At 36.8% G+C, this 22,438-nt stretch overlaps 1 protein-coding gene across 1 annotated transcript in view; it reads right to left on the bottom strand.

Moving 5' to 3' along the window:
* LOC140241286 (uncharacterized) overlaps positions 1-11,483 on the bottom strand; it is a 37,638-nt gene extending 26,155 nt beyond the window's left edge. The window contains exons 1-6 of the mRNA XM_072321036.1: positions 11,391-11,483; positions 5,997-6,028; positions 4,280-4,452; positions 3,087-3,158; positions 1,645-1,816; positions 280-502 (exon numbers count right to left, since the gene is read on the bottom strand). Coding sequence (XP_072177137.1) covers positions 280-502; positions 1,645-1,816; positions 3,087-3,158; positions 4,280-4,452; positions 5,997-6,028; positions 11,391-11,413 — 695 coding nt within the window. The 5' untranslated portion in view covers positions 11,414-11,483. The remainder of the gene's footprint in view (positions 1-279; positions 503-1,644; positions 1,817-3,086; positions 3,159-4,279; positions 4,453-5,996; positions 6,029-11,390) is intronic.
* Between the last annotated feature and the right edge of the window lie 10,955 nt (positions 11,484-22,438).

Below are 22,438 nucleotides of genomic sequence, written 5' to 3'. Positions count from 1 at the left end.
GCACTGGAATAGAGAGTCTACAGAAACACAGGACATTTCAAGAAATCAACACAAATGTATCACATACAACAATCTATAGAAATTCTCAAAACTGTGCCATAAAACAATATGAGATAACAATGAAAAAAAAAAAAAAAAACAGTTCATAAAATATACCAAGAATAAACTTTTAGTACTAAATGTCTCTGGATTTCTTCTCCAGACAATGATAAATGAATAAGAAGTATGTACACTGCACATTGGCCAAAATGTTGCTGCAATATGGTCATCAGCTATTACCTGTCAACAAGCTTGGCATACGTTGTCTGTAGGTTTGTGGCAGCAGCGGGGAAGGGGTGCTTGACGGCGATGCTCCTGATGTAGTAGAAGGCCATGGACAGCTGGTCGCCCTTGGCCGCAGAGACGATGGCCAGCTGGTTGTACGGCTGACCATTGGATGGCACCAGGCTGGCCGCATGACAGTAGAAGCTCTCGGCCTGCTGGGTGTCATTGCGGTAGCGAGCTGGGTGCAATTAGAGGGCAGTAGGTAAGTTTGGCAGCTGATAGGGATCACATTCTTATGTACAATGGTTTACATTTTCAATTGAAGCAACAAACCAAAAACAATCATGATGCTAATCATGAGGATGCTGCAGAAGTAGAAGCACATATAATTGTACCATGAATTTTGATTTCATAATGCAAAATCTAATTGGTTCAAATTTGTGCTACCCCCAGGTATCGGCCAAGATTCATGTCAATCGAGGAGTAACTTAAAGATGAGAAGCTCCCCACAAAAGTATGATATCAATAAAGATATTTATTATCATTATCATCATCATCACTATAAAGAAGGAAAAAGACTCAAGTATTATAACAATAACAAATATATCATATGATAACACAGCATCAACAAAACACCAGGCATATCTATCTCTGCAAGCCCTTTATGCTAAAAAATAATGTTAACTTTGTTACATCAAAGATGGTCTCCTTAAAGAGGCAGTTTCTTATCTAGTGAAAGAATGTGCACTTCTCATTTTAAAAAAACAAAACAAAACAAAACAAAAAATTGATGGTGTGTGAAATGTCCTCTATCTTTCCGTAATATTGTTCTCCTATTGTAACATCACAATTTGTTGGAGAGTTCCTACCCAATAAGTGCAGCACATGGAATTGACCGCCGGTAAATTACATGTACCTGAATTAACAGAATTACGTACCTACAATGACGCCCAGTATCATGTCAAAAGACCTGTCGAGGGCCATTCAACAGGTCTAATCCTGAGCCTGAAAACTGCAATTGATGTATCCATGGGGTGGTCATTCCATGCAGTCTGGATTGAATTTATCATACTTCTGTTTCCAGACAGAGGTCATTGAGTTTAGACTTGAAGGCATTCACTGATGATGTCTCAAAAAAGTATCAGCAGAAAAACTGTTCCAAAAATTCACTTATCTTTGGCTGAAAGACACTTCCCTTTACACAAATAAAAGTTATGACTGTGTGTACATAACTTTTGAACAGACAGTCTGATTTCAAAACTCTGATGGGTGATGGGTGAAATACCAACAATAAAAAGTGACAAATTCAGCAGAAAAGGGTAAAGCACCACACTAGGGTGGGACTTGACTAGCAAACATAGAGACATTGGCTCTACTCACCCAAGTCCCCGAGATGGACCAGGCAGTGCTGGCAGATATAGAGACATGACGTCGCCTTGGGTTGGATCAGCTTCTGGGACGAGGGCAGCGACTCCTTGAACAGCCCCAGCCGGCGCGCCTTGATGCGGCACGGCAGCTGGACATCAAACGCACTGCAGATCTCTTGCAGGAGCTGGGGGGAAAAATGCGTCAATACCACATGAAGTGAAACCAGCCTATTCTTAGGGAGGAACTTTCCTTAAACATACATACTGTATATACACTCAAAATTCTTGGTTAATTTAGGCCAAAAAAAAAATTGTTGCATTGGCGTAACCCGCCCGACCCTAAAAATTCCGCCGACCTCATGTTTTTTTATTATTTTTTTTTTTGGCTATCGATATCAAATATCTTGTTGATTGCGATCGCGATCGCACAAACCCGGAAGTGGAAACGGCTCTGGGGATATCGGATGTACGAGGGAGAGATCTAGCGCCTCGCATAAGCCTTCCTTGATCAGTACGTCATCTGTTTCCAACACGGACACGTACTCTAACAAGATTTATTCAGTGTATACGTAGCATTCAGACTGCGATGTATTGTGCACAGTTTTGCCATAGGTTTCTTGTGTGGAGAACTTACAAGAATCTGTATATGTGGGACTGTAATAGAGATCGCCGTGTGCGATGAAAAGATCGTACATATGGGTCAATTTGCATCTATCTTATCTAAGTCAAAATAGTAAAATATGAAGTGAAAACATTCAGGATAGGGATTTCAACATCTTTAAATTCTGTGAAGGGGTATAATTCCAGTAATATCGGCCTCATAAATGATTTGTAGAATAGATGAACACAGCACATTCGGTGCAGCAGTTGTAACTGTTTACTGAGCTGAGCACGAGTTTTACACGTAAAATGCAGGTAGCAAAAAAAAAAAAAAATCCGCCCGACCGACCCTATTTGAAAATCTCATGTTACGCCAATGCAACAATTTTTTTTTTTTTTTGGCCTTATTGTAATAATGGAAATTTTTGCATGAGAATTTTTCGTGCTCTGCCGGCTTAGATGAATGTCACAGACGTTCAAACTGACTGAATGAGCACAGTTTACTGCTGCTACAGTGATTGAATGCTTTGGCAGCACATACTACCATAAACAGTCACTGGTCTGCATTACGACAACAAATTCTTTCGTGCTACAGGACTAGTGAACGTGAAGAATACTACAAATAAAATATACCTTCTTTAATAACAATACACCTACTCTGAAGTCAAAGATATCAAATAATTACGATAACTAGCAAAAATCCATGTTTTCTCATTTACCACAAATGTCCCTCCAAGAGATTACATCACTATAACTACTCATCAGTTCTGCAATCAAATAAACAGTTGACAATAATGTAGTAGCACTTGACTAGCATAAGTTAAAGCATCACCATACAAGTTGTCGCAACAGTACCTGGATGTAGAATCCACTGGCATTGTCCAGAAGAAGTGAGAGCATGGCTTGAACTTCAGATCTCTTGGGATTCTATTTTAGCAAAGATATTAAAATTGAAAAATAAAAACAAGCTTCTGTTAAAGGGATCGTATAGTTTTGGTTGAGACCTAATTTCAGGTTTCTAACATTTTTTGGTGAGATAATGAGAAACCTCTTGCGAAATATGAAAGAGCATGTAATTCTATGAGGAATTAAACATTTATTTGATGAAAATTGGTTTTGAAATGGCTGAGATATCCAAAAAAGAGCAATTCTAATAAAGTGTGGGACCCACACTTTATTACGACCGCTTTGCTTTACTTTGTTTTTGGATGTTTCAGTAATTCCAAACCCGATTTTCATCAAATAAACTTTGAATTCCTCCTTAAAATGGTACGCTCTGTACTATATCATAAGTGTTTTCTTGGTATCTCGCAAACAATTAAAAGCCCAATTCTCATGTCCACCAATACTGTACTGGCCCTTTAAAACAAAACAGGAATGACATATTACAGTCTCTTATAAGTAAATAAAGACACATCTAAACCATTCATATTTCATGGCATATAATTCCATTTGCATTAAACAGCACTGCAATAACTCTACATGCAAGAAAACATATACAGCTATAAAAGACATCCAAAATTGTTTAAAAGTCAGCTTGTCCTTTCCATCATCAATTTCTGGATTACTTTCTTTGAAAAGCTTACCTGATTTCTGGAGAACATCCAACATGTATATCACAGGGAATTCAAACACTGGTTTTATTAGAGATCAACCATGAGTCCATTGTATAAATGACATCACAGGAAATTAGCTCTTCTTATTGGAGGAATATTGTGTGTACATTTGGTAGAAAAGTGTTCTTCATATCATCTACAACACAACAAAGTAGCAACGTGCAAAACTTTCTTACCCATTGCTATGGTGGTGCAGCAGAACTTGTATTTCAATGACCTTCTCAAAAGCCTTTTATGACTACTTTACCCATATTACTTAGTGAAGCCAATAAAAGATTGATATCATAACTTTGACTACAGAACCCATAGCTTTGAGTTATTTACTAGACTAGTGGCTTTTCAGATTTGGCCAAAGAAAATTTTGACTACGAAAAGAACCCATAGTTCAGAGTCAGTCATTAGACCAGTCACTTTTCAGTCTGCGACACTCACCATGCGGTCACGGGCTTTGTGTTGCAGCGATGAGATGTGGTTCTTGAAGACATGGTTCCACAGCTCCTGCTCCAGCTTCTTGTCGAGAGCCGACTCCAGGTCCCCCAGGAGGAGATGGTGATAGGCATCCTGCAGGGCCTGCCTCGTCAGCCACACATCACTTCCACCGTCAGCTGTGGGCGTGTCCGGAGGGTTGGGGTGGTGGAAGGAAGGGGTGGGGTTAGGGAGCAGATGGCATTGATACCACGGAATAATTTTTAAACTCAAATTTGATTCACAGATTGGCAATTTAAGCCGATGACTAAAATATTTCAAATGGTATTCGTTACACTTGACTTTGTATGGGAAAAAAAAAAACTGCTACACTAAATAGTTCATGCAGGAATGGTATAAAAAAAAAAAGTGGATAGGAAATTGCAATGCAATACCACAAAATTTATTCCCTGGGATGTAAACATTAGTTACTTGCTTGCCTCATTAAAAGGACAAAATAAATGCACTGTACCACTTGTCTGGCCTACAGCAAACTAAATGCATTCTGGGGTCAGCAGATCACACTTGCTCAGAAGATTCTACCACTAATTTTTTGCTTCCTTAATCAAATTTCACATTTGTAAACAACTTTGAAAGTAACATTCTACCAGCGGTGTTCCTCTTGACTAAGGAGTTAAAAATGGAAACCATTCAATGCTGGGGTAATGATACTGGCAGGGTCCTCTGGAAGAGTAGTGCTAAAAGTCAAGAGGCTACCCTGGGCACCTTTTGGGGACAAGCAATTTTTATTTTAGAATAAAAAAAAATAAATTTATTTCTTTTCCACAATGTGTTTGCATTCAGTTGTAAGTTCAAAATTTTCAGGAGTGTACACTGTCTTTTTTTTTTTCAATATTAAAGAGACTGTACAGTGCTGGTTGACGCGGGGATTCATGTTTTGAACATTCCTAAGTGAGATAATGAAAAGCCTCTTTGAAATATGAAAGAGCATATAATTTTAAGAAGGATTCAACGTTTATTTGATGAAAATTATTGGTTTTCAAATGGCTGAGATATCCCAAAAAGTGCAAATAATAAAAGGCGACATGCCACAACTTTATTAGGATCTCTTTGTTTCACCTTGTTTTTGGATATCTCAGCCATTTCAAAACCGATTTTCATCGAATAAACTTTTGATACCCCTTGGAACTGCATGCTCTTTGAGTGGTTTCTGAATATCTCACAAAACGTTAAAGGCTAAATCCTCACCTCGACCAGAACTGTACACACCCTTTAATGCAAAAAACACTTGCTACTGCTGACACTTGCGTCTAGTTTCTACGACCTTTGAGAGGGAAAATGAAAGAGTATCCAGTCAAAAATCTCATGAAACCTCAGTAGGCTGACTTTACTGGTACCTCTTTCTGAGGCACAAGCCTCAAGGAAGTGTCATGAATGAAACATTTTTTTGGCAGTATGTTCTTTTAACTTACTAGCTCAAAGCAGGCTAAAAATGGTGTTACATGAATGTGATACATTTTATGCTCTCAAGCAGACACATCCTGACTTTGAAAAGACTTAAAACTCATGATCTCTGATTTTATTTCTATCATGGATTCACTTTCGGTATTGCAGTGTAGTTGTCTTTGCAGTCATGGCAGCCATTACAAAACTGAAACTTTACTCCGCCAATGCAACAACAATAACAACAAAATTCCACATTTCAGTCTGTCTGCACTCTTACCTGTAAGTTGTGCCTTGAGGTCATTTGCCTTTCTGCATAGAAAAACCACAATTAAGTACCCATTGTTAGACATAACAATACATAAAACTTCTGTGCACACACAAATACCACATGCCAGTGGCAGTGAATGATATGCTTTGTGACATATACAACTCAGACATGGCAAGGGTAATATACAGCTGTACGTCCCCATCTCCACAAAGTGTTACTGAACTGAAAGAAAGGTCGTGACTCTCCGCTAAAACTTTGCATCACACACCCTACTGCCCATGCCCTGACTAGACATTCCTATGTTGCAAGGTCCTGTAGCAAGGGGAGAATTCACAACACAGCAAACTTCCTTTGGGTTGTCTCAAAATTAGCATTCTTACAGTTTGACAAATTGAAGTGCAAAGCCTATCATGTTCAAGATAACTATATCAAATGGTATAACCATCACAAATGATGGAAAACATATCATCAAATTGGATTTTCTTTTACTATGGAATTTTTAAAGTTTCATCTACAATTGTATCTTTACCAAAACAAATAGTGACATTTGAATTGGAAGGGCAATGATGTTATTAGGTGTAACACCTCTCTGATTTTGTACTCAAAGTTATCAAAAATCATTGCCTTTGGTCGACAATTATGCAAAGTACGGTTCAGCAACACATATTCCCAAAAAGGTCATAACAACACTGAGATAATTTGCTGTTTTTAACAATACAATCCAGATATTGTTTTCATTTCTGCTTCAAAATCCACTGCACATCCACATTTAGTAGAGGGCGGCTTCTAACTTTTAAGAGATATTCAATATTGCTTAGGTTCTAGTATACCTGTAACAGGATTTCTATTGTATGTGCAACCCTGATGTAACGCTGCACATTGGCACTGGTCCAACAGTCCCTGACCAGTAAAAATCCCTGTTGGACCAGTAACTTTATTTATGAATGGACTAGTAAAGAATGGAACAGAATGGTCGGACCAGTACAAAAAAAAAAATGTTTTAGTGTGCATCCCTGCTATATGAGACTTGAAACATATACCTGTTACACTTGCAATGTTAACACACATCACAGAGTCTCATAATAGAGCTGTATGTTGAGCCCCCACCTACATGTACACATGTCACCTTTGCTCTGTACAAAATGTTTAAATCTCGTTGGAAACAGGTCAATGGCCATTCCTCCAGACAGACAAAAAAGAGCATACAGAGTGACATATAATGTTAGATTTAAGCTAAGATTTTACCCCTTAGAAATTAGGCATCAAGATATTACACATTGTATTCCTTCAATTTCTTGTCTTTCTACGTTGGAGCTGAGAGGAATATTGAATTATCTACAATGTAACTGTCATAATCAACATAATAATAAGGAACTTGTAAGTTATTAGTGCTTGGATGATACCAAACCAGAAAACCTGTAAACCTGTCAACATAAACAGTTTTTTTTTTTTTTTTTTCATGCTTTACGGTCATAACTCACTGCAACGACACATTTCCAAGACACAACTAATAAAAATACATGTGACTTTAATACAACATTTCAAGAATACCACTGCAATATCCATTCTCAGCAAGTGGTGACAGTCAAAAGGCAGTGGTAAGCTGGAAGTTGAGGTTTTTCTTTACTATGTCCTGTCTTCCATATTTCTTTTTCACTGGAGTCTTTCTCAAGACTACACTTGTAATCAATATTCTTTCTCTTCCACGTCTTTCCCACAGGAACCCTTCCTAGGATCCATCCAAGTTGGCAATTAATGTCAAACAGTTTACCCACTTCATTTTCATTCGCTTTACTTTGTAAAGTTCTGAATTTAACATCTTTTTCACTTCTCTCTCTTATCTCCATGATTTTCAAACCTTCTTAGCTTCCCCTCTCCGCCCTCAGTTCTGGTTCACCTTTCTCCTCCCACTGACTTCCAAACCCCAAACCTGATTCTCAATCTATTCTTCCTTGCAACTGTCCCTTTCTCCTATTCTCATGTCTCCGTTAGTGCAACCTCAGCTTCCAGCTCACCGCTGCCCTTGAGTTCGACTGACACTACTTGCCTTCCTTACACTCTCCTTATGTCACTTCACTCCTCAACTCTACTCTTTCTGTACGTTCTTTTTGTCGCCAAACAACAGTCCTTTCCAGGACTACATTGTACATACACACTGTGTTACTGCTATACCACAAACCTCTCTTCCTCGTATTACTGTAATGCTGTATGCTCTTGAGCGACAGCAGTTTACTGTGATATAACAAGGTATAAAGGTATTGCTAGTGCTACAAAATACAAGACAACTACAATAATGCAGGTACATGTATAGAGGTTGTAGACCATCTTCCGGTACATAATCATTGACCGGTTCTCATAACATCAACTCTGGCTGCATGCAATATCAGAGACTCCAACTCTCCCGCTTTCGACGGGAGATCTCCCGCCGAAAGCACATTTTTGCAAAATCTTCCGTTCTCCTGCTTGAGATTTGATTTCTCCCGCCCTGGCTCTGTGTCTCCCATTGGAAAGGATTTCTTATTTATTGTCAAATCGTATGTTGAAAAATAAGCCGTACATAGTATAGTAAGGGTACTAGGTCTCGCGCAGGGACCTAATGATCGCGCATAGCGTAACTGCGTATAGCAAGCGATATTACGCGTAGGACTAAGCGCAAAATTTGCCGATACGCCCATGGAATAAACATACCTGACTTACCGCTCAACATGAGAAGGAAGCAGGTAAGAAATGTTGATTTCCAACAAATTTTCCACTAAATTTCAAATTTTTTACCTTGCACAAACCTACCTTCCCTTAAAATCTGTTCTAAGGATGTTGTAGCCTAGACGTGTCGTCTCGCTTGTCTCATTCGTAGTCGATAGAATTCGTAATTTGTTCGATCGATCGTTTACCACGTGACGTCATCATACACAAGAACAATGTATAGGTCCCTACTGCCAGCTACGCTGAAATACTGTTAATAAATGTTGTTTTAAGTCAAATTTTAACACAACGATTATAATATTGCAAAGGAATAAATATTTCAGTCTATCGAAGTTGAAGTGTGATTTCAATTTGAATTTGCTTGTGATTTCTTGCGCTAACTTGTGATATATTTGTGACAGGGGAGGGCCATAATGATACTGAAGAAAACAAATTAGACGAGAGTGTGACAAATGAGTGACGAAAATGAGAGGGTGACGAATGGGTGAGCACACACACAAACACACACACACACACACACAAAATATATGTTCATATTTTACTTTTTTCCATTTTATATTACGTGTATATTATTGGTTAAAGTGATTAGAAATATTGTAAGAAAACTTTATAAATGAAAATCATTAACGATTATGAAAATATCAATGATAAGAATAATGATAATAAGAATGATAAAATGATGATGGTGGTGGAAGTGATAATAATAATAATGAAAATGATAATGATGATGATGATTATGATGATCGATGAGGGTGGTGGTGATAATAGTAATAATGATAATAATGATAATAACAATAATATAAATAATAATAACACATATGATAATACTAATAATAGTAATAACACATATAATAATAATAACAATAATATACACAAGTTAGGTAAAACTGCTGTTGCTTAACAGGGACAAATCTAATATCAAGTGAAAAAATATTCTACGAAAGCCGGAGCACGTTACAGCCGCAGAGGGGCAGACACTTTCACGCATGAAACTACAGAGGGCAGCTGCGCGATCTTTACATACCCCAAGAAATTGAACGCATAAAAAAAAATCTGACATACAAACGGCGACAGCGCACTACTCCGTCATCGTATCATCAGGAGATTCTGGGAGGTGATTTTTCTGCATTTTCGTGATATTCATTGAGAAATTCAGGTATGATTATGAAATAACTTCTATTATAAGAGCATTTCAAATTTTCGTGCGCGATATCTAGACCCCTCAACCTACAAGAGAGCATCTAGAACCCTAGACTGGACCCCGGCTGCAAGGAATTTCGCACTTTGCGCACAACTTGGAGTCTCCCGTTTGCTAGGGGCTTGAGGCGGGAGAATCTCCAGATCAGAAGGTGCTGGGGGTTGGAGTCTCTGCAATATACATGTCTTCCCCATGACAATCTAACAGATGTGAAAAGTATCAATTCCTTGTAAATAAACCTTCATCTATAGAACTCTTGAATCTACCTGAAACATCTGCGTGAAGGTTCGACCTCCAGTGCCAAAATTCAAACACATGCAAACGCAAAGGTTTTACATGTAGCAGGCCGTCCAATTTTGGACGGTGCTACAGTCGAATTACAACATGTATGGGCAGCTTGCTTTACATATATATGTACAAATGGGTTGAATCTAGATTAGAAACACAAGTGTACACCTGTATCTGGATATCATAAACATTTGTCGAGGGTTGCACATGAGATCAGTAAAATTTAGCAACATCTTTATTATGAAGGTGAATACTGAAAGTTAGAAACAGTAACAGAACCTATAACACCGCCAACTTCATAATCATAGCACAAATTTGATTTTGGTCATGATGTCGATGATGGGAGTTCATTGATAGGTGGATAGGTGCAGGTTAATTTTGCTAATGCCACAGCACATTCCAAATAGTATTCTTCATGTTTAATTAAAGCCACATTATGCCCACAATCTGAACATTTCTGTTTCAGAGTCTCTGAGGTGAGGTAGGGACCTACTAGAAAATTAAATTTAGTCTTAAAACATTATCAGTGACGAATAAGTTAACACTACGTTAACTTGTTTGAATAACATCGTTGTTGACTAAGTAAGGCATAGGGCCTAAGCCTAATGTTTTTAAAGTTACTACAAAATTTTAAGCCTTCTTTTCTATTCATGATTTCTTTTATTTATATAATTTACTATTAACAATTAGGCTTTGCCTTAAAATATAATTTAAAAAAAAATCTGAGCATCATAAAAACTTCTGTCATTTTCTGACTCGGTGAGTCTGTGCATACAGTACACACTTCTTTCCTGTGAAGGCCAAGAGAAACTCAGTGATAGACTTGGTTCATTGGTTACACTGCTTACATGCATCATCATTCTTTTTTTTCTGAACATTTTGACAATGAAATAACGTGTAAAGCCGAGTTTTAATGCACACACGGCTTTACAAGCATTGCGCGGTATCGCTACAACTACAGACATGCACGGTGCGGTACCCGTACGTGCAGAAGCTGGCGCTGGAAGCTCTTGTGCACAAGTGTCATACAGTGAAGTTTCGTGTATGCGCTGCGCCATTGCACCATTCGCAATGTGAAAGAATCGTACAGTACCACGATCGTAAACTCCTGGATACTTTATGGCCATTTCGATCATGATAAAGGCAACGAAGGTATATTCACTGCAACAAATAGTAAAAGCAGCTTGGGTATTTCGTGAAAAATATGTACTTACCTATAAAGCTGAACAAAATTCATCACATTTCTGTCATTTCTATTTGCTTATGTAGCAGACTTCAGCCTACTATGGTGGCCGCCATTATTCTCTTTCCGGTTTGCGGGCTATTGACCTTTCAGGGGAAAATACACTTTCGGCTGATTTAAGATTGTATAGAGATACAAAAAATATCAGTTAGAACGAAAATAATTTTTATGGCAGTTTAAAAATATATCATTAACGTGTAAGAATCTTGGGTTTTGCATCAATATCAATCATTTTTATTCTGCAAATTGTAAACAGTCAACTCAATCGATCGTGATGAACTCCGACGTACAGTCGGAAGTTTCTGGTTCGCACGCACAAGGTGGACCACTTTCTCGGAATGCTGGAGCAGTTTTATGCTGTGAGTAGGTAAAGGAGTGACGGAAGGGGGGGGGGGGTGCGATGGAATCGAGGATACCTCGGATGATTAAACAGATTTGGTTGTAGGGGAGTGATGAGACAGGTCTTATTCAAAGATGTGATAACCAACAGACGCAAACTTTGCCCTGTTCTGTGGCATGATCGGTCTTAAAGGCATTATATACCATTTGCAGATGAAACAAAAACCCAACTTTAGTGCTACAAAAATTATGTAGTTCTAAAATGTGAGTTAGGGATAGAAACAACCAATGTAAAAATGTTAATCAGTATAGGCCTAGGCTTATAATCAATATATTGTGAAAAAATGTACAACATTGACAACATTATGAACATTAGTTATTTCTAGAATAAATCGCCTACAGTTATATTTTGCTGAGAAAATAGTGATATCTCCCTATATCTTTATATGTTTTGTGACACAACTGACCTATGCACATAGGGCCTAGATGCATCATGAATGTGATAGCTCGAAAATTTCTTTTAAAGTCACTGCTCCCAATAGTAAACAATACCTTTAAAAGGATCGTTTAGTTTTGGTTGAGACCTAATTTCAGGTCTCTAACATTTTTTTTTTTTTTGTGAGAGAATGAGAAACCTCTTATGGAATATGAAAGAGCATGTAATTCCATGAGGAATTCAGCGTTTATTTGATGAAAATTGGTTTTGAAATGGCTGAGCCCTTACAAAAAAAAAAAAAAAATGAATGGTATACCATTGAGATTACAATTCATTTACCCTTCAGAATCTATCACTGAAATATTCTGGTACCATTCGTTTTACCATTAATTTACCATTCAGAATCTACCACTGAAAATATGAATGGTACTATTTGCCATTCAATTTACTATTCAAAACTAATTTAAATAATTGGAACATCTCATTTGCATTTTGAAGGGTAAATGAAAGGTATCATTTACCATTCATTCTGCCATTCAAAACTAATTTAAATAATTTGAACATCTTATTTGCATATTGAAGGGTAATCGAATGGTAGAATGAATGGTAAATGATACCATTCAAAACTAATTTGAATAATTGGAACATCTTGTTTGCATATTGAAGGGTAAATGAATGGTACTATTTACCATTCAGGGTAAATGAATGGTACTATTTACCATTCAATTTACCATTAAAAACTAATTTAAATAGTTGGAACACCTGATTTGCATATTGAAGGGTAAATGAATGTTATCATTTACCAATCATTCTACCATTCACTTACCGGATACAGGAGAATAGCAATATCACTTTTTTACATGGTTACTAATGATATATCCATTACACTCTTATTAATAACATCCACAATGCCGCTTAATCACAGTTTGTGATGAAACATGTATACACAATTCCTAGAATATTCCAGCATAAATGTGATAAATCACAATGTTTTCATCAATTTTCTTGAGTTTTCAAAATTTGAATTTTAATTGATTTGAATATTCATGATTGCTACCATTCACTTACCATTCAATACCTTTCATCTACCATTGGTCTCGTGTTCACTTATACAGGGGCATATCACATAACGGATATAATTTTATTATGTACATATATTTATATATAGCGGCCACCTGTCTACAGCGGCCACTGAAAAATCCCCCCCCCCCCCCCCCGAGAGAAAAGTCCTGTTAAAGACCCTGTGTGTAGCGGCCACCTGTTTAACTTGGCCATGCAGTGGCCACGAATTGTTTCCCTCCTTAGATTTTAACCTGTCCTTAGCGGCCACAGACCTGATGGAGCCGTAGCCGAGCCGATAATTCAGTGTGTTTTTCTGCTTTGTATTAATGTATACGTAGCCTGGCTAGTCATTCATGGACAACGTTCAGTGATCGCCACCGCTGCATTCATCACTCATTCAGTCATGATAATGCACTAATAGCGTTAGGTTTTTCTTCACGACTACACATTGCATGCCCTACTATGCAACATTTTCATAAACACCGGCATTGTTCCATGCATGAAACACAGCATTGTGTGCATAGGTCCTACATATACGCAAACACGTATACATAGATGTAAGTATTAGATGTATACAACAATGATACATGTACATGTAGGTATAATGCACACAAGTTGGATAACCTGTCTATAGCGACCACCTGTCTACAATGGCCACTCTTTTCGTCTCCCTTGGATGGCTGCTAAAGACAAGTTTGACTGTATGTATACACCACACCATCAATAGATACGATATATTTATTGATTTCATAAATAGATAAATGGTTATAAATGTGAGATATTAATGTTCCATAGTAATTACAGACTGAATTGCACAAAGAATGCCAACCGAAAAAGAGGTAACAATGATTCCAAAACGGGTATTCATATCAAATGAAAATATAGTTTACATATAAAAATATTCATTAAAAACAGTTGGGGAAAAATAAAAATAACCACAAGAACAAAACAAATCACTAAGATCTAGAGCTCTATCTTTAACAAGCGTCATCTTCATGCATTCTATAATCTAAGACTGTTTAAATCCAGTAGATACTGATAGAGAACCAGCGGTATAAAGAACCTATAGAATAGCAGCATGACTCTGATGGTCTGACCCACCTCTCCCAGCAAAAAAAAAAAAAAAAAAAAAAAAAAAAGATTTGTTTTAAATAACCAAATCATAACTTAGACTTTTATCTTTCTAAATGAATTTAGATTTTAAACTATGGTGATATTCACGAGTAAACCTTGCAAATAGGTGAATTAGATCTGACTATCAGGTCGACTTCTCTTCTAAAATTCTAGCATGACAAACATTAAACTGCTATACTGAAACACCTTTCACCATTGACAGTTATTGCTGACCACTGAAAACCGACCATTGAAATACCTTTCACCATGGACATTTACCGTCGACCCCTAGAACCTACCACTGAAATATTTTTGACCATTGGCAGTTATCACTGACCAACATTGACCAACCATTCAAATATATTTCACCATTGACAGTGGTTACCACTGATCACTGGAAACCTACTGAAATAACTTTCGCCATTAGAGTTTGACCAGTAACCACTGCAAAGCTCGTTGAACTCCTTTCACCACTACATGATACATGGACGCATGTACGATTCAAAATAGGTCAATTTTGATTGGGGAGATCGGGAAGAAATTTTGAACAGGTTCAAAATTTCTTCCCGATCTGAAAAAACGCCCGCTCCAACCCCGACTTCCAAACGCTGCTACTACGATGCTTCCGATCCCCGTACACTTTTGCCGCTCTCTCCCGATCTGCTCGATCGGGACAGATCGGGGTCCAGATCGTGATAGTGGAACGGGGGCTTTAATGCTTACTCAGGTATTTTTGTTTGTCTGTATATAATATCATACTTGCTGCCCCATCATACCATGTTATACCACTGATTTCTGAAAAAAAAAGATACATAAATGTGATTTTTGCCTCTGTATATATGCAAGACACATGGATTCAGTTCTGTTCAGTTCAAATTTATTTCGCTTTTTTTTTCACGATGAAATAATCTATAAACATAAATCTCACTTTCTTCAGTGACAAAAATGATGAATATAAATTCATACAAACAAAGCAATAAATTATTAAAGAACTTACAGTAAGGTTACATTACAGTGGTTGGTAAAGTAACGAAAGTGAAATTAATATGCATTGTATGAAAAAAAAAAAAACAACAAACGGAGGGACCCACTAAAAAAACAGAGCTTGTAGGATGTGGGCCCCTCTTTATTATCAGTAAAAAGATTTGGTGCAAAGATTGATTGAAAACAGCAACTAATATAAGCGGCATAGAAGGTTTGGGAGCCCACTCGAGAGACAGACGGACAAACAGTTACACACAAAACAACAGCAAGCAAACTAATTAACACGAGACAAGACTGGGACAGCAACATGACTACATGTAGAAAAAAAAAACTGACTTGACAACACAACACGACACGCATTGGATCGGATTAGACGCGACACGCATTTGATTAGATCTGTTTTATGATTAAGATGGAAACAAGATGTAAACGTCTTGGACGAGGAGGGAGAAGAGGAAACCAGAGAAGTGAAGGTGAAGGAGAAGTCGAAAAAATAAAAGAGTAAAAGAAGTATAAAAATAATTTACACGATAACAAATTAAATGCAAGGACGTGTCGTAAACATCCTGTGAATTTAACAGCATTTAACATTCTTTGTTAATCATGCTATGTGAAATTGGTTGTAAGTACTTTTCATTTGTCTAGTCCAAGTAGATAATGTTTACTAAATAAAAAAAAAACGAAAAAAGTAAACTTACTTGAAGCATCGTTTAGCCAATTATCAAGTGAGTTAAATGATCTTAAATAGTCATTAATATAACTCTTTTCTCAGAATTTTGTCTTAATTTAAAACGTAATTCCTTTCTCAGAATTTTCTTAATATAAAATATAACTCCTTTCACAGAATTTTGTCTTAATTTCAAGCAGCCATACTGTCTATGCGTTTGTCTGTTTCTTTCTCCTCCCCCCCCCCCCTTCACAAACACACATACACACACGCTTATATATAAAAGAATTCTGCAAAAACAGATACGACTGTACATCCACTTGTATCAGTTTGAGATATTTGAAAATAGAGCTGCGGAAAAACAAAGAAAGTAATTGAAATATGTGATTTTAATGTCTTCCAAAAAAAAAAAACCAAAAAAACTCCTTGTTATGTAATGAGTAGTGTCATAGAATAGATTTTATTTCTCTCTATTTGATGATGACCCGCATTCAAAAACTTGAAAACAGCCAAAGACCCCGTTTACAGTGCGAGGCTCGGCCACGGCCGAGCCGCGGCCGAGCCCAGCCCCGCTTCAGTGTAAACGCGCAAAAGGCCAAATGCGAGGCCAAAATTGGCCTCGCATTTGGCCTCGCTCTGGAGGTGGTCTCGGCCACGGCCGAGCCGCGGCCGAGCCCGGCCTCTTCTTGGTGTAAACGCAAACTGGGCCAAATGCGCAGCCAATTTTAGTCTGGCTTCCAGACCCTCTGCCCGTACTATTTCGCTATTCACGATATTAACCCCCTGAACGTGGAAAACTAGTATAGTTTAAGGTGGTTTTGTCCTGCAAAGGATTTTTACTTCGGCAAAGGCCTTTGCCCGAACGGCGACTTCGTCGGAACGGAATCCAGTTGGCAAAGGGTCTGAAAACCAGACTATACGAAATTGCGTTTGTTTACAAGCAGAGCGCCACTACGACAAAATATTGAAAGGTTTGAATTAAAAGCGCGTCCGAGCCCAGCAGTGTAAACGGACAAAATTGCGAGGCTCGGCCGCGCAATTGAGGCCGGCCCAGCCCGGCCCCGCACTGTAAACGGGGTCTAAATCTGCCTGCTTGTTTATATATTTGTGTTTGTTTTTTAGTTTTTTTTTATATTCAAACTCTTCCCATACATTTCTACATTCACACCAACACATGGGATGTATTAAACTCATGCACACACAATTCACTAAGCATGACAGTATGTGTTTCACTGTTTAAGAGATTTTCCAACTTTTATTGAAAGCCATTACAGAGTATTGCCAAACTTTCACCAACAGACACGACAGGGTTTATCAAGTCCCATAGCCACCACATTACACAAAAGAATACATAATGCAAGATGAATGTAAGACAAAAACAATTTTATACCAACAATAATGCAAAAGGAGCAGTGAGTGAGAGAATGGTTATTTGTTCCAAAAAATCTTTCCTGGCTTGCAGCCACACCTCTGTGTATTAACCTGTTAAGGACGGACTGACTTTGCTATAACACACATATCCCATAGACCCCTGCCCAAGTTTTCTCGGAACTCATCTTCAACGGGTTAATTGCTGTGGCTATTGTTGTTGTTGTTGCTACTGTTTTTCCTTAAATGTTTTTGTCTTGGCTTTTTATTCGCTGAATTACATCTTCTGAACCAATTTGAAATATAAATAAAATAAAACGACAGAAAAAGGAAACAATCATCAAGGCAGGAGGTTGAATATCACTCAAAGTTGTTTCTAAATAAATGTATTACCATTACATGCAAAATAAAGTAATAGCACACTTAAGTTGGGAAAGAGTAAAATGAGCTTTTACACATTGATACTGTAAAAAAGCGGATGTTTTCACAACAGTAAATTTTTGCGTATGGCCGGGTAAGAAAAGTTTCGCGTGTTTTTAATTCTACAGAATCAAGGCACAAACTACTGGAACATATTGCAAGCAAAAATATAGGCGTTCTTATATTTTCGCGCTAGTTTCTGGTTGCGCGAAATGCGCGACAATTTCAACACTGCGAAAATGTCCATTTTACAGTAGTTGAAACGTAATTAATCCCCCACCCTTACAGGCTCTCAGCTGGCCTCTAGAACATTAATATAAGCCATCAGTTTGCCACATCAACACAAAAAGATTGCGACCACACAAAGTCCCCACACTTGAATAACACAGTCAAGAAATGCTGAAGTTCAGTTGTGTGCATATTGTAAAGGCCAATGCCACCGAGTTGAGAAAAGCGACAATAAATTCAAAACCATCAAACGTCACCTCAGTTGTGCAGCAAAAAGGAAAACAGCAAATAAGCACACAATATGGCAAGATTGACTCGCAGAATACAGAGCTCCTGATATCACTCAGCTAGACCTGATAATACACATTTGTTAAACTTTTGAATACCAGTTTTCTACGAGTTAAGCAATATACACACTATACATAGCCCTCTTCTCCTACATAGAGGTTGTACTTGCTTTCAAATTTGCGTGGTATGTTGGCAAAATGAATACAGAATGTAACATTTCACAAGAAATGAAGCATGCATTGAGTATCCGTCACCCTTTAGGCTTTAAATTGGGTCTCAATTTTGAAATGACATCAATGAATATTTTAATACTTTGTGGACAATCCTTAACAATAATGGCAATATTTAGGGAGGTTTTTAAAGTAGGGTAAAATTTTGTATTAGATAGTATGCGAAAAGCGGTAAGATGCAAATAGAGAGCAAGCAAACTCTTTGTAATATGCTCATCGAGTTTGTTTCAGTGTGTAATTTCACATACTGGTACTGAGTTTGGTATTATTACTTACACGGTATGAATGTAATATTATCATGAAAATTGTTCATATTGGCTCAACATTATCAAAGTTGTTCATAGCCAATGCACCATACAGCTGTATAATAATTCGACAAATTGGGACGAGGGGGCATTTGGAAAGACCTGTACAAGGCACCTCAAGTCACTGGGAATGTTTTAGAAAGAATCATATTTCTTCTTTCCTCTCATATTATTTATAAACACAGAAGGTGATACAGAGCAATGTAAAAACTATGAGATGAGTCTTAAAAAAAAAAGGTACAAGTGTATCGTAAACCTAGTTCATGGCTTGTGCATATTTTGAGTGCATGAATAAATGTGGCACATTGCTTCTGCAAACAGACAATGCATAATGACTACACACTGAGAAATGCAGGAACAAGTGTGCACTAGTTCTAAAATAGCCAATAGATTAAATTTTAACTAGGATTCCGGTCTGAGAAATAATTTAAATAATACTGGAACGAGATCAAGTGACCATTAAACTACAGGAGATATTTCACATTAGCACAGCGTTAATACTTAAAACCATGACAGTCTGTACATGAATTTTCTTCCCCTATAGGCAAAATGCTTGTACAATCAGAAACATGATGTGTCTACCTTTAGATGGCCGTACTGCGTACATAGCACTTCACATTTTCTCATTCTATACAAGTCCTTAGTGTTCACATTAGCAGACAGTGATGCAAACAAGTAAAAGTATGTCCACAGGCTTCATCTGAAATACATTTATATGTAGTTCTGAAACATCAAACATACAGTAAACAAATTCTACCAATCCAAATATATAGTTGCACTTTGAGGATTTTTTTTTCATCAATTTAATGTTATATACACATGAATACATACTGACCTCTACAAATATATTTTCTTTTCAGTACAATTACCTAAAAAATATAATATTCCCCTTGTAAATCACCATTTTCTATATTAACTGGTATATTATGAACACTGTTTTCAAAATATTGCATATGTAGAAACATATGCATAGATCAAAATTAATTATTGACAGAGTTCTAATCAATAACAATCACAGCAATCAGCAGCATAGTATCATTATGTGCATAACATATCACATGATTCAAAAATTGATGTAATATTTGATGTCTTCATTTATGCTTTGTGCCTTAATCAAAGCATGATTCAGTTAAAAATGTCTGTGAGGTTTTCACACTTTCCTCACATGCTTTCATTCCTGGAAGGACATCTTTTAGTTTCTGAATCACGACTGGACTGCATATCTCCAGTCAAGCTTACAACTATTAGATGCTCTAAAACACTTCTCAGCTGTGTTTGATGCTGCAAATGCTACATGGAAATAGTTTTAAAAATTTTGCTTCAACAGACACTGAACACTTGTTAACAAAAATGTATAGTTAGATCATCCATATAGAGATACACACACCTATTTTAGTGCTGCCATATTCGGCATTATTTTGAGGAATAAATAATTATATCACTCTCTTTCCACTCTGAACAAAAGATCTTTATCAATACAAAATGCAAGGTGAAGCACAAATGATATTACTCAATAACAACTCAGGTGAAAATCACCTTCAAGATGATGGAGATATAAATATGTAAGCATGAGCATACAGAGAAGAATCTATATTTTGCACTAAATCGCTATTAGCTTTGGCACAAACACTACATGTACATAGACATTCACCCCAGGGAAAACTTATCGCTAGATGCAGGTAAAACACAAGTAATTAAACATTTGTAAAATAAAAATAAAGGAATGACTGTTTGAATGTCGGCAAATTCATTTTAAAATGGCATCATTAGGGTTACTGTTCAACATATGTCTTTGTGGCATGATTACAATGGCTCTTCTCAAGTACTTTATTTGCTTCCTTTTTGAAAGAATAAAAGCTTAACCTTTCCGAATAATCTCAAAACTTTTCAAATTTTCTGTTTTCAAAAATTTGTTCACATGAAATATCCTTACTTTTTCTGGAGCAAAATAATAGATGAAACTATTTCTTGAATTAAAAAAAAATTGTAATTTGAATTATTCTATATCCGATTTCACAGTCCAGTTGCAGGGCTCCCAAGAGTAACAGTGTATAAACCACTGATGGGGCTACACAGGTAAAGAATACTGAAAAAATAGATAAATAAATAAATAAAAGGAAATAACATTCATCAGTCTTTTCCTTGTTTGCCTGATTTTACTCAAGTTTCCATTAAGTCAACTCCATTGTCCTATATCCACTTTCTGAAAATTCTTTCCCTGGATACATTCTTTCAGAGGGAAAAAAAAAATAATAAATTTCACAACTAAGCCTAAACTTGGTCCATATACTCTGTTTTAAGGCTCAACCTGTGTTATTTGTAATGGTACTCACCTAACTGATCGATTGACTGATTATATAACATATGGTAATTAATTCATGGATGTTGTTTCAAAAATCAGCCTCATCATAGGTTTGTTATGGCCAATATAAACATGGACATGCATGCTCTATCACTGCACAATGCACAGAGGTATTCTGGGAAACTTTACAAATGAGAAAGCACCTCATGTTATGATCCTTATGATTTTGTTTTGATAAAAAGAATTAAATTAGAAGGGCTTTTTAGGACTTCTATAACTATCAGAAATAATATTGCAGAGTTTTGCATTAATGCATTAATATCATGACTGAGTTGAAGGAAGAAACAAAAATTAGTCACAATACATTTATGACAAACAAAAAACTATGGAGTTGAATTATGAGAAATTTATAAAGCAATACACTTTCATAATATCTTGCTCCATGATAATTCCATCAATGGAATGATTTCCTCATTGGTGGAATGTTTTCTGTGGTTTGGAAAATTCTGCTTGTTACCTGCTGCCCTATCCATAACATTTACATGGTAATGTACATTGACCACCTTTGCAATGAGGATCCTGAACATATTTTGAACAAGTTGTTCTCTCAGAAATATTGTAGATTATTGAAACTTTCAATATTTTCATTTATTTTCTGAATTTAGAAAATACAAACTAAAATAGAGATGAGACAAGTTGTGAGTTGGCTTCATCTACGCAAAGTTGGTGAAGGGTAAACAATCTGTGTTCTGTGTAAGATTCTGCTTCAGCTTGGGTTTTGTGAAATTACTCACACAAACAGACCTGTGGGAAATGTTTCTTAAGTTTGATAATTCTTTTTTTTTTTTTTTTTTTTTTTTTTTTTTTTTTAAATGAGACCGCGATTGATTTAGAGTACCAACCAAGGTCACTTGAGTTGAGGGGCACAAAGTCCACTATCAGGGACTAATAATACTATTAATACCACTAAAAAAAAAGTCAAAACTTGAGAGGACATTGCCTTCACCACAGGCACTAACTGAGTATTGCTTAGAAAAGCAAAGTTTAATGCCATTAAAACTTACAAATACTTCTTGCTGAGATAACAGCTTAGACGTCAGAATATCCTACAATATAGCCAACAATTTTACAAGAAACTTGAGACATTGCACTTGTTACAACTTACTGCGTACATTTAATACTTCCACACTTCTCTTCACAACACACCAATACCATATGCTTTCCCCGGTGCCTCCCCCTCCCCCCCCCCCCCCCCCAAAAAAAAAAAAAAGGTTGCT

The sequence above is a fragment of the Diadema setosum genome, chromosome 17, assembly GCF_964275005.1.
Source record: "Diadema setosum chromosome 17, eeDiaSeto1, whole genome shotgun sequence".
In the NCBI taxonomy this organism is placed as follows: Eukaryota; Metazoa; Echinodermata; class Echinoidea; order Diadematoida; family Diadematidae; genus Diadema; species Diadema setosum.
The sequence above is the reverse complement of the archived record's forward strand: the minus strand, read 5'-3'. Positions and strand labels throughout refer to the sequence as shown.